Source organism: Hydra vulgaris, chromosome 14 (genome assembly GCF_038396675.1).
Source record: "Hydra vulgaris chromosome 14, alternate assembly HydraT2T_AEP".
Taxonomy (NCBI): Eukaryota; Metazoa; Cnidaria; class Hydrozoa; order Anthoathecata; family Hydridae; genus Hydra; species Hydra vulgaris.
This window is the reverse complement of record NC_088933.1, coordinates 18,885,001-18,896,555: the sequence shown is the minus strand read 5'-3', so window position 1 is coordinate 18,896,555 and position 11,555 is coordinate 18,885,001. Positions and strand designations below refer to the sequence as shown.

Below are 11,555 nucleotides of genomic sequence, written 5' to 3'. Positions count from 1 at the left end.
TTAAAGTTTTATAAATTTTGTTAAATAATTTTTAGTATAGGCAACTATTTAACTAAAATTTACAATAAGTAAATATATCTTAATAAAAAGTGATTCTTTGGACATATAATGGGTTTTAGTAAAAAAAAAAAAAGATCAAAATAACTATGCCCACCATATGTCTAATATCCGGCCCACTGTGCATAGGGTAAATAATTGAGTATTAATAATAATTATAAATATTAAATTTAAAATCTAGATAAATGAATAATTAAATAGATAATAATTTAATCAATCAATAAACTTAATAATAAAATTAAACAAGGACCTAATACTAAATTAAATAAACCATCATCGAACATAGGCAAAAAAACAAAATCTACCAAAACAATAACAGTTACTGTAAAAAATGCCCAAATTTGAATGAACGTTCACGGGTTTTAACCACAAACTCCTCCATGAGTGCTTTAATGTCAACCTTGTCTAGGTAATCTTTGTTAATGTGCATTAAAGCAAGGTGAATTTTTTTTTTTTTTTTTTTTTTTTTTATAATTCGCCTCCCCAAAGCCGAGAAGGCCGCTACAGAGGAGGAGGCTACTTGTGGTTATCACCCTCTCTCAACTCTATAACTTCGAAACACGAACCTTGACGAACAAGACCGCTGCGCGGAGAAACAAGTTGAGCGCGGTACTACCAGGGACGTGGTGGGAATCGAACTTGGAACCTCTCGCTTACGAAGCGAGCGCTCTACCACTACACCACTACCGCCTGAATTAGGCGACTCTGTGACATCGTTGACCGCACGCAAGCTGTCTCAATGCACTGAAGGACCTATCAGAACCAGCTACGGATATTGGAACACAACACAACTACCTGTTCCACCATGTCAAATAACCTGCGGGTACTTGGTTCAAGTTCTTTTAAAGCTGCTGCTAGCTGGTGTAAATCTTTAGGCAGCGATTTGTCCTTAAACAACTGTGAAAGTAGTTGCAGCTGTAACTGCAACATAGGAACATCAACACTATTTGGCAAACTTTGCAGTGGCATGCTGGCTAGTGTGGCTGCATTACTTGTGGATGTGCATGAACCTATCAAAACAGCTTCTGTGCTTGCAACTTTATGCAATCCTTCTTGGTTGAGCCAGAAGGAGTTGAATACATTTTTCAGCGGCTGATACACTCAGTGATGGGCTCTGTAAAGCTTTGGCTACCAATTCAAATTTTGAAAACAGAGCATCGCATAATAGGACTCCATAAAAAGTTTGTGCCTTAGAAACCTGTTTGGCTAAGCCTGAGATTTTAGCCCTCGCATCAACATGTACTGACCCGTTGTCTGCAAGCTGAGACAATGTTTCATAAACTTCTCCATAAGTTGTCATAATTCTACTAATGGCTTTTGTCCTAATGCACCATCGAGTTGGACATAAGCTGACCAAGTTCAGAACAGCATCATCTGAACCTAACAAAAATTCATACAATGCCTTTCTCTTTGAAGACTCTCTTATGATTGTTCCAACATCACGCACAAATTGAATTGTGTCAATAACCATTTTTACTTCAGAGCAGACCTCTTGTAAAACAAGATCCAACGAATGATTTGCGCAGTGAACATACACTGCCTGTGGGTAAGTTTCTCCGAGACGAGCTCTTACTCCAGATAAGTGTCCGCTCATGTTACTGGCTCCATCAAATGCATAGCCAACTAGTTTATTCATGGGTATTGTGCAGCGGGTAAACACATCAATTCTGGCATTAAACAATGTTTCAGCAGTGCTGTTCTGGCAATTGTAGAAACCCATAAAGCATTCCTGTACTTTTAAATTAGGGCCTACATACCGTATGCTGACAGAAAATTGCTCATGACCCGCCACATCTGTAGTTCTATCAGCTGTAAGGCCAAGATATGAGCACTTTGATATATTAGTGACAATGCTTCGTTGAAGAGAATGTGCAAACATTTGAATAATTTCATTTTGTATTGTGTCTGACATCCATGTGTTGCGTTTGTTTATCCACTCTTTCACACAGAGGGTACATCTTGTACTCGTTATAGTACAAGCTGCCATAGATTTCCATCATGATGTTCTCCTCCTCTCAATGCCAGACCCTGTCGTCCTAAATATTTAATATGCTTGAAAATATTACTTTCAAAACAGTTCGAGCGATGGCCAAAGATGATGACACTTGTTCACTCAAAATAGCAGATATAGGAGTCTGTTTGGAATACAGTATTTTCTCTGTGGCTTCTTTGTGGGCGGATGACTTTTCATGAATTGAAAATTTTTCGGTTCCTTTTTTCCAGTTGGAAAAGCCAGAATCAACAAAAACATTAGCTTGTCGATTGCTTAAAGTTAATAGTTTCTTATTCACAGCTTCCAAGCAGTTGAAACACCAAACAGAATCTGTCTCAGGAACATAGTGTAACCATGGCCATTTCGCAAACCAAATACTCTTACAGGACCTTTCATACTGATCTGATGCAAATTTCTTAGTTGGGAATTTGTACGTAAAAGGGGGTTGAAAGGGATAGAAGACCAGGGCAGTACCTGTTACTTCCGGAAAATGTATTCCAACACCAGTGAAAAATTTGCTACTGAAATGCCCTTTTCTCCAAAATGTTTCATCATCAGGACCCATTTTTCTTCACAACTCATATCATCAGATTTCCAAGTTTCAGAATTAGTTGACAAGTATGCCTTGACCAAAACAACTTCATCAAATAGTTCATCAGTATTTACTGATGTACGTGCAATTTTTCGGTTAATTCTTTCTGCAGCTTCTTCTAACTCTGGAAATGTTATTGCACTGTTTTGAATCCACATGAACTTTTCAGCATCAGAAAAGCTATCTTTCCAAAGGTCAATATAAAAAAGACATCTCTCGTAAAAACCAGTAAATTCTTTTTTGACAGCAATTTCGTCAATAATTCCGTCTTCAAATAGTTTTGCAAGTATCTTTTTAGCTTCCAGTGGAATAAACTTATTCTCAAATCTCTCCTTCAGATTATTCTGCAATACTTTTATCTCATTAACAATATCACATGCACTTGCTCTTTTTTTTTCAATTCTCAGAATTTTTTTGTTGAATGTCTGAAGCTGACCATGCCTTATTATGTCTGCTACCCTTGCCATTTCTACCAGCACTGCCTAAAATTGCAAGAAAATAGTAAAAATTGAATGGAGAAGTTGGAGTTGCCAAGTCAACATTTTTCTCTTTGCTTTATTTTGTAGTTTTTGTCAAAATGATATTTTTTTCTTTTTTGTTATGTTTTTTTAAAATCAGGACATTTTGGCACCTGATCAGGACAGTCAGGACAGACCCTTCAAATCAGGACAGTCCTGATGAAAATCAGGACTATGGTAGCCCTACCTTTTAGTATTTGTTAAAAAAAAATATTTTTAGTTTTCTTGCGATTATAGAATGCTTCCGTAAAATGATCACACTGCGTATGCTAGCTAACCTAGACAACTATTTAGTACAATCTTCTGTTCCATGATTTAAATTTAATATATTAAATGCTTACTAACCTCGCTCTTGAAGAGAAGACGTCTGTCTTTAAACGGGGATTCTTTGCTTCTGACATTGATTGATTTGTTAAAGAATTGTGCGATTAAACATTAAAACAAATTTTGCTTTTTTAAATTTTATTTCATTTTCATGGAGTCTTTACTCTATACTCTGTACAATGAAATTTTTTTACTAATTGAGTTCTATTGAAAAATTCTTAATTAAGTTCTCTTTTTTGTCACTTTGAAACAATTGACTTTCAAAAGTTGCGTTTTGACGTTTTCAAAACTGAAAATATTTTTTTTGGCGACTGATTTATATGAGGGCGATATTTTCTTTTATAACAGAAAAGTATTTGACTCTACATATTTTGTTATTAAAACTTTTAAAGCTGAACTCCAAACTATCATAGGAAAGTTCACGGTAATACACATCAACATCAGGAACTTAAATACAAATATCGATAAGCTAAAATACTTTCTTATCGAATGCAAAAGTTCTTTCAAAAAAAAGAACTTTTGCATTCTTTTGAATGTTTTTTTTCTTCGGAGTGCATAAAATTATCGCTGTTTTGAATCGCGGATAGTGACATTTTGGAGGAGGGGGGGCAGAAGATATCCTCTGCCCCCGGTGCAGAAATGTTGGGTGGGCAGTTGCCCATCCTGCACCCTATGTTCCAGCGCCTATGTCATCGAATGTAAAAAGTCTTCGTCTTAAGTATTTTTAACCTCGTTTACCAGGAAACAAGAACAATTAGTTTTGAAAAAATTGTGCTTTTTTAAAGCGCATATGAGGGGCTCAGCGGAAAAGTGGTCTAACCCACATTTTTGAAATTTTCCGGATAATCACTGCAAACTGTACATTGAGCATTTAGTTTGTTGTGGAAAAAGTGCCTAACCCAAAACCCATCCATACAGTGCTACTACCTATAATCATATTTACTTTAACAGAAAAATAAAATTTGAATTGTGGAAAAGTTGCCTATCCAACAATCAAAATGGCGAAGATGAACTGTTCAGATTTGGAAGAGTTTCTAATGAAAAGTAATTGTGATGATTCAGATGCAGATAACAACACTTCTTTAGAGGATGATGTTAGCAAAGGTATGTATATAATTAATCGAGCATCAAGATATACTTTTCATTGAGTTTATCATACAATAATATAGTTTCTAGCCTCAATGTTGTTTAGGCAGGTTTTCCTCTTCTAGTTTTTCGAAACTGATATGCACTTTTTTTATTTCAGTTTCAAGTATTAGGGATCAATATGTTGAAGAAAACGCAAGACCTATATCTATACTAACAGGAGTTAATGGTATGTACAATTTGTTTAAAACTAAATAGGCTTATAAAAGGATTTTTTTAGTCCTATTGATATTGCCTAGGACTGATTGTTTACATTGGTGTTAGGCCTAGCATTAGACTAGCTAGGGCCATTTAGTTTGTTTTGTTAGGAATTCTTTTCTTGTGAGAAAATAATTTTTACCTAACATTTTCATTGCAGATTCAAATGTTAACCTTGTTGGAGAAGTAGAAGAGGACGACAGCTTTTCCCAGGAAGTACAACGAGAAACACATAGTCATAGACATACTCGTAAGCGAGTTGCCCATCCAGAACTACGCAAAAGAAATATTTTGAAACAGAAAAGGTCAAAAGGAAAGGGACATGTTACATCAAAGGGCAGGGTAGTTGAACAAAAGATTTTTATTAACAAAGATTGTGGTTGCAATCTAGAGTGCAGCAGTAAAATAACAGTTGCTCGCCGTAATCAAATTTTTTCTAACTTTTACACCATGAACTGGGATTTGAAAAACGCATTTGTTATGCGTTCTGTTGATGTAAAAGAAAAACACAGGACGTATACTGCATCAAATAACTCCTGTAGGGCAAGTAGTCGTTCCTATAAACTAACTGATGAATGTGGAAATGTTAAAAAGATTTGCAAAACTTACTTCAAAGACACGTTGCAGATTCTTGATGGGACAATAACAAATATTTTAGCAAGGAAAAAAACAGGTGGTACACCTATCGAAGATCGCAGAGGTAAATCGGCTCCACAAAATAAAAGTAGTGATGAAGACACAGAATATCTTCAAAGCTTTATTCGCTTATTTCCAACGTACCAATCTCACTATAGCAGAAAAGACAACCAGTACAGAAATTATTTGCCTCCAACTTTACGAATGTCAACGATGTACAAGAAATATGTTTGCAGTTGCAATGAAAATGATCGCACCCCACTTTCAATTTTTGTATTTCGACGCATATTCAATACAAAATTCAATTTACATTTTCACCATCCGCAATCAGATACATGTCAAAAATGTGATCTATTTAACAATAAAATTACGTGTCTTTCAGAGGGTGAAGAAAAGAACACTGTTAGGAAGGACCTTATTATTCATCAAGAGATGGCTGAAAAGGCAAAAGAAAAAATGAAAGAAGGTACACTAGATGCACATACAAATCCAAACAAGAGGGTATTAGTTTTCGACTTACAAAAAACTCTACCGACACCAGTGCTTAGTACAGGAATACCCTACTATAAAGGCAAATGTGGACTTACAATCTTGGAATCCACGATGAAAACTTAAAGACAGGTTTTATGTATGTATGGAGTGAGGAACAAGAATCCAGAGGTACTCAAGAGATAGGTTCGTGTATCCTCGAGCATGTTTTTCGACACATACCAGAAACTGTGACCCATTTAATATTGTATAGCGATAGTTGCGGTGGACAAAATCGTAATATAAAAATGTCTCTTATGTCACAATATATTTTGCACAAATCTCCATTTCTGAAAACCATTGAACAGAAATTTTTTGTACCAGGGCATAGTTTTTCCTCCTGCGACCGAGACTTTGCTGTGATTGAAAAAGCCAAAAAAATGAAGGACCAAATTTTTGTTCCAGATCATTGGATAGACCTTATTAAAAATGAAAAGAAGAGGGCCCCAATATTTATTGTAAGAAAAATGGAGACCCATGAATTTCTCAGTACAAAATCATTGGAGAGTGGGATAACCAATAGAAAAAAATTAACAAATAGCGAAAAAGTTTCATGGCTAAAGACATGTTGGATGAAATTGGAAAAAGGATCACCACGCTCATTTCAAATGAAGCAAACACATTTAGAAAGTGACACACTTATGTTGCTGGACATAACAAAGCGAAATCGCGGACGATTCAATGAACCCTTGTACCCCAATGGTAGAAAACTCACAAGAGAAAAGCTAAGTGATCTTTTTGAGCTAATACAATTCATACCACCTGTCCATCATCCCTATTATCTTGCTCTTAAAGGTGACGAGGAGGCAACTGATTTGGGTCTAACAGATGATTCTGGTGACGAAGACATAAATTAGTGCGTACTACATATATAAAAGAATCATTAACAAGTCATAAACAAAACATCCATTTAGCCTAACCAACTCAATTAACAATATTTTAAAATTTTGAAGAGGCAAAGTTGCCTAACATTTTTGTTATTGCAGAACACAGTAATATAGTGTCCTAATTTTTTAGTAGATATACCAGTGTATTTTTTCACCTGTCTTTATAATAAATACTATTTTTCTGATAATGATACTTTTTCCTGTTATTTTTAAAAAGATCCTTAAAGTCTTTTACAGTTTACTAAAAATGAAGTAATTGTGGCTTAGACCACTTTTCCGCTGAGCCCTTGATATAAGAATGATAAAAACGCATATAAGAATGAATAAACACGCATATAAAAATAAATAGACGCGCATATAAGAATAAATAACCCTGTAATCAAAAACAAAACAAAAAAATGATGTAAGTAAAACGTTCCTTTATATGATGCATGCAAATTAAAAACTTTACTGTTATATATTATTTTTAAATTTGATTTGTTATCACTTTCGGTGTAATTTGCCAGCAAATTACACGGAAATCATCACAAAAATTAGGCTCTCGTGACTTCTGGAGAATCTTTAACAGTGTCAATAATAAGGCAAATCTTTAATACCACCACTCTTGTATGATTCAGACTTTGTCACCTCACCTAAAGACAAAGCTGCATTGTTTGCTAAAAACTTTTCATCAATATCACCTCTTGATTACACTAGTTGCGTTCTTTTTTTTTTTTATTATTTAACTTTTATTTCGCTGGTTAAACAATATTACAATTTTTCATATAAAATAAATAATCTCGTAAACATAAAAAACCCTCATAAAAAACGTTTTTAATCTTTTTAATTTATAATATATATATACTGTTATAATCAGTCAGGGACTCAAAGAAGGTAAGGACTATGCGTTTATCATCACAATCTTTTTATAGAGCCCCTTTAGTCACTCATTAAAATAAAAATAAAAAAACACTTTTATTTTTAAAGAAAAATATAAAATTTAATAAAATTAAAACACATAAGAAGAAAAAAAAAATAAAAAATAAATAAAAAGAAAAAATACAAAAAAATCTGAAAGCAAATACTGTAAACTATAACATATATGTCAGGAATTAAGGAGACGCATTTTGGTTTGTTATTTAAACGATGAAATGCTTTTTAGGTCTTTAATATTTTTATTTTGGAAACGATTCCATATTGATGGACCACGGTTTGTAATTAGAAAACTTGACTGCTGTGATTCAATTTTTCCTAGTTGATAGTCGTTACTGGTATTTGAACGCAGATTATATTTTTCAGAAAATGATATAAGAAAGTTATCTGAAAAAACGCTTGATAGAAGATTGTTTTTATATTTATACATAAAAATTAATATCTGTAATGTGTTAAGTTTCTCAATATCTAGAACCATCATGCTTTTCATCACTGGCGCCGGGTTTACTAACCTATTAAAATAATTAATTGCTTTGCATGCATGGTTTTGCAGACTTTGCAATTATAGCAATTTGGTTTTATGGGTGCTGGCCCATACAATATTTGCGTACAAAAGCTGACTATGTACAAGACTAAAGTAAAGCATATTACGTGATTTACTATCGAAAAGGTCTTGACTTATACAAAACACCTATTACAGAGAACACCTTTGTTTCAAGAAGACCAATATGGTTTCTCCATGACAAATTTTCATCAAAAAGTACTCCCAAAAATTTTGTGTATTTTTCACGTTTAATTTGATTTTTATTAATAAACAGTTTAGGCAGCTTTAACGGAAGATTAATTGATTGTTTTTTTTTTATGAAATAGAGTAAAGCTATTTTTTTACAATTTAGGGATAATTTATTTGCTATAAACCAGAGGTTGAAATTTTTGAGTTCAATATTCATATTTTCAAACAAAGTCTTTGCATCAGGATGATTAAAAAATAAATTTGTATCGTCAGCATACATAATTGTAGATATTTTTTGGGAAGTTTTATGTATATCGTGCGGCCTTTAACCACTGCGCCACGGCCTTTGTGCAGCCGTGGCGCAGTGGTTAGAGCGCTTGCTTTATAAGCAGGAGATAAGGAGGTTCGAAACGATCTCTGGATAAATTTTCGCGTTACGGTAAGGAAGGAGGCGTGAACTTCCTGGTTAAATGCACTTCCGCGGTGTTCTGTGACAAGACCATAAGGACTTCTTGGGGCACCTAAAAAAAAAAAAATATCATTAATATATATTAAAAACAATAATGGACCTAGGATTGAACCCTGAGGAACTCCACACGCAATATCAAGGGCTCCTGACTTTTCTAGTAGTACAAATTTCCGTTAGACAAGTAGCTTTGAATCCATTTAAATGTTGAGCCTATTATGCCGTAATATTTTAGCTTGGAAAGTAAAATACTGTGATCAACTGTATCAAAGGCCTTGGAAAGATCAATAAAAACTCCTAATACCAGTTCATCACTATCAAACGACTTATATATGTCAGCAAGTTTAATAATAGCATGTTCAGTAGAGCAATTGCTTTAAAATTTAAACTGATTTTTGTATAATAAATTGTTTAATGTAAAGTACTTATTAACTCTATTATAAATTACTCTCTCATATACTTTTGAGAAAACTGGAAGTAGAGAAATAGGTCGGTAGTTAGAAATATTATTGCAATCACCTTTTTTGAGAATAGGATTAATTTTGGCTAATTTAAGTTTGTCAGGGAACATACTATTTTCAAATGAAGATGATATTAAATAAAATAATGGTTTACAAATGCTGTCCATAACATAAATAGCTACATTACTGGAAATTCCATCATATCCACATGACTTGTTGCGTTTAAGTTCAATAATTGCTTTATTAAATTCAAGTTTAGTTATCTTTTCATTATTTATACTAGTGTTGGGTTTTTCTCCCAAAAAATTATTAAATGTTTTATGTTAGAAGCAAGAGAGGGGCCTACATTAACAAAATATTTGTTAAACTCTTGACATATATTTGTTTCACTTGTAATAATTTTTTTATCGGAAATTAATTTTTGTGGTAAGCAAGTATGCTTCTTTTTTTCTCTTCTTGTTAGTTGGTTTATAACAGCCCAAGTCCTTTTTATATCGAATTTATGCTTATCAAGCTGATTAGAAAAATATCTTATTTTTGCTTCTTTTATATTATGTTGAAAACACTTTTTATAATTTTTTTAGATTTTTTCATCATCTTTATTTTTTGATTTTAAAAATTTTCCGTAAAGTTTTTGTTTTCTTTTTGATGCTTTAATTAAAGTTATTGTCATCCATGGATTCTTATATCCTTTGTTTTTTATTTCTGTAGTTATTTTTGGGCATATATTATCAATGTACTTGAGAAATTATCAAAAGCAATATTAGGATCTGTTGATGAATAAACGTTGTCCCATCGTTCTATTTGGAGTTTTTTTTTTAAATTATTCAGGTTTTTTATAGAAAGATTTTTGGAAAACCGGAAAATGTCCTATATGGAAAACCGGAAAATGATCAGAAAAGTCTGCAATAAAAAGGCCTGATTCAAATTTAGTATTAAGGGAACTGTTTGTTAAAATATTGTCAATCACAGAAGATGATTGGTTAGTAATGCGCGTGGGTTTAAAAATGGTGGGTATTACATTAAATTCAAATAGTAAGTTGAAAAAGTTTTTTATGTTTTGCAAACTTTTCATAACATAATGCGTCCATATTTGTATTTCCCGCGAAGAAAACGTGCTTGTTTTGTTTACTCATTTGAGACATAAAATTTCTTAAGATATTAAGGAAGTTAACTTGTTTACCACATGGCGGTCGATGAGGAGATTAAAAACGATTCACCAGAAGTATTTAACACTTCAATGCACAAAGTTTCAATATGTTTATTTGATTTTGAAAATGTGTTATTTTTTTTAATTCAAATTTATCAAGAATATATATTGCAACGCCACCTCCCTTGCTGATTACACGTGGTTGACTTATCATTTTATATGAATCTAAATTGTAAAGGGAATTTTCGGGCATGGGCGAATTTGCATCTTCCCAAGTTTCTAATATACATATTACATCAAAAAGATAATTTAAAGAATAATAAAAATGTTTAAATGATTCAAAATTTTTGTTCATTGACCGTATATTAATACTTAAAATGTTTAAATCTTTGTTACGTTTTTCTCTCTTAAATTCTTCTGGTTTATAATATTCATTATTTAATAGCAACCAGACAATCTCTAATGGACTTATTATAAAAGGACAAAAATAGACTTCGACAAAGCACTAATTGCAACAATTTTAATTACAACTATCAAAAATGAATTGTCTATAAAAAATGTTTGTCTTTCTAGACAATCATTTTAAAAACGGACACTAAATGAACAATCTCGATTTTTTAATGAGGTATAGAAGATCTATTTAATATATAATTTGGACTTATAACGAGTAATTAAATTTTCACTGCAGCATCGTTTCAAAAACTGAAAACGAGGACAAATTTAAAAATACAATTTTTCTAACAGAAGTTCATTTTTTAATTTTTTGTCCAGCGTGTGCTGTTGATTAAAAAGTTAATGTCTATTTAAAAACCTCAAATGGACTATTTTGTGCTCAATTGAAGTTCATTAATTACTCAGTTCAGTTGTTTTTCAATTCTCAGTGAATGTGCGTGAAAATTTATTTTTAAAATGCCCTCTCTAGTTTGGGATTACTTCAAAAAAGTTGAAGGTAAG

The 11,555-nt window shown here is 32.7% G+C and overlaps 2 protein-coding genes across 2 annotated transcripts; one reads left to right on the top strand and one right to left on the bottom strand.

Annotated features, from left to right (window-relative positions):
- Nucleotides 1-501: 501 nt before the first annotated feature.
- LOC136091191 (uncharacterized) lies at nt 502-6,422 on the top strand. The gene is made up of 3 exons (XM_065818216.1): nt 502-4,588; nt 4,731-4,799; nt 4,989-6,422. Exons 1-3 carry the CDS (start codon nt 4,483-4,485, stop codon nt 6,077-6,079), a joined length of 1,266 nt encoding a protein of 421 aa, XP_065674288.1. The 5' UTR covers nt 502-4,482; the 3' UTR covers nt 6,080-6,422.
- On the bottom strand, nt 1,097-2,044 carry LOC136090960 (52 kDa repressor of the inhibitor of the protein kinase-like). The gene has a single exon (XM_065817939.1). The coding sequence runs from the start codon at nt 2,042-2,044 to the stop codon at nt 1,097-1,099; it is 948 nt and encodes a 315-aa protein (XP_065674011.1).
- Nucleotides 6,423-11,555: the final 5,133 nt, after the last annotated feature.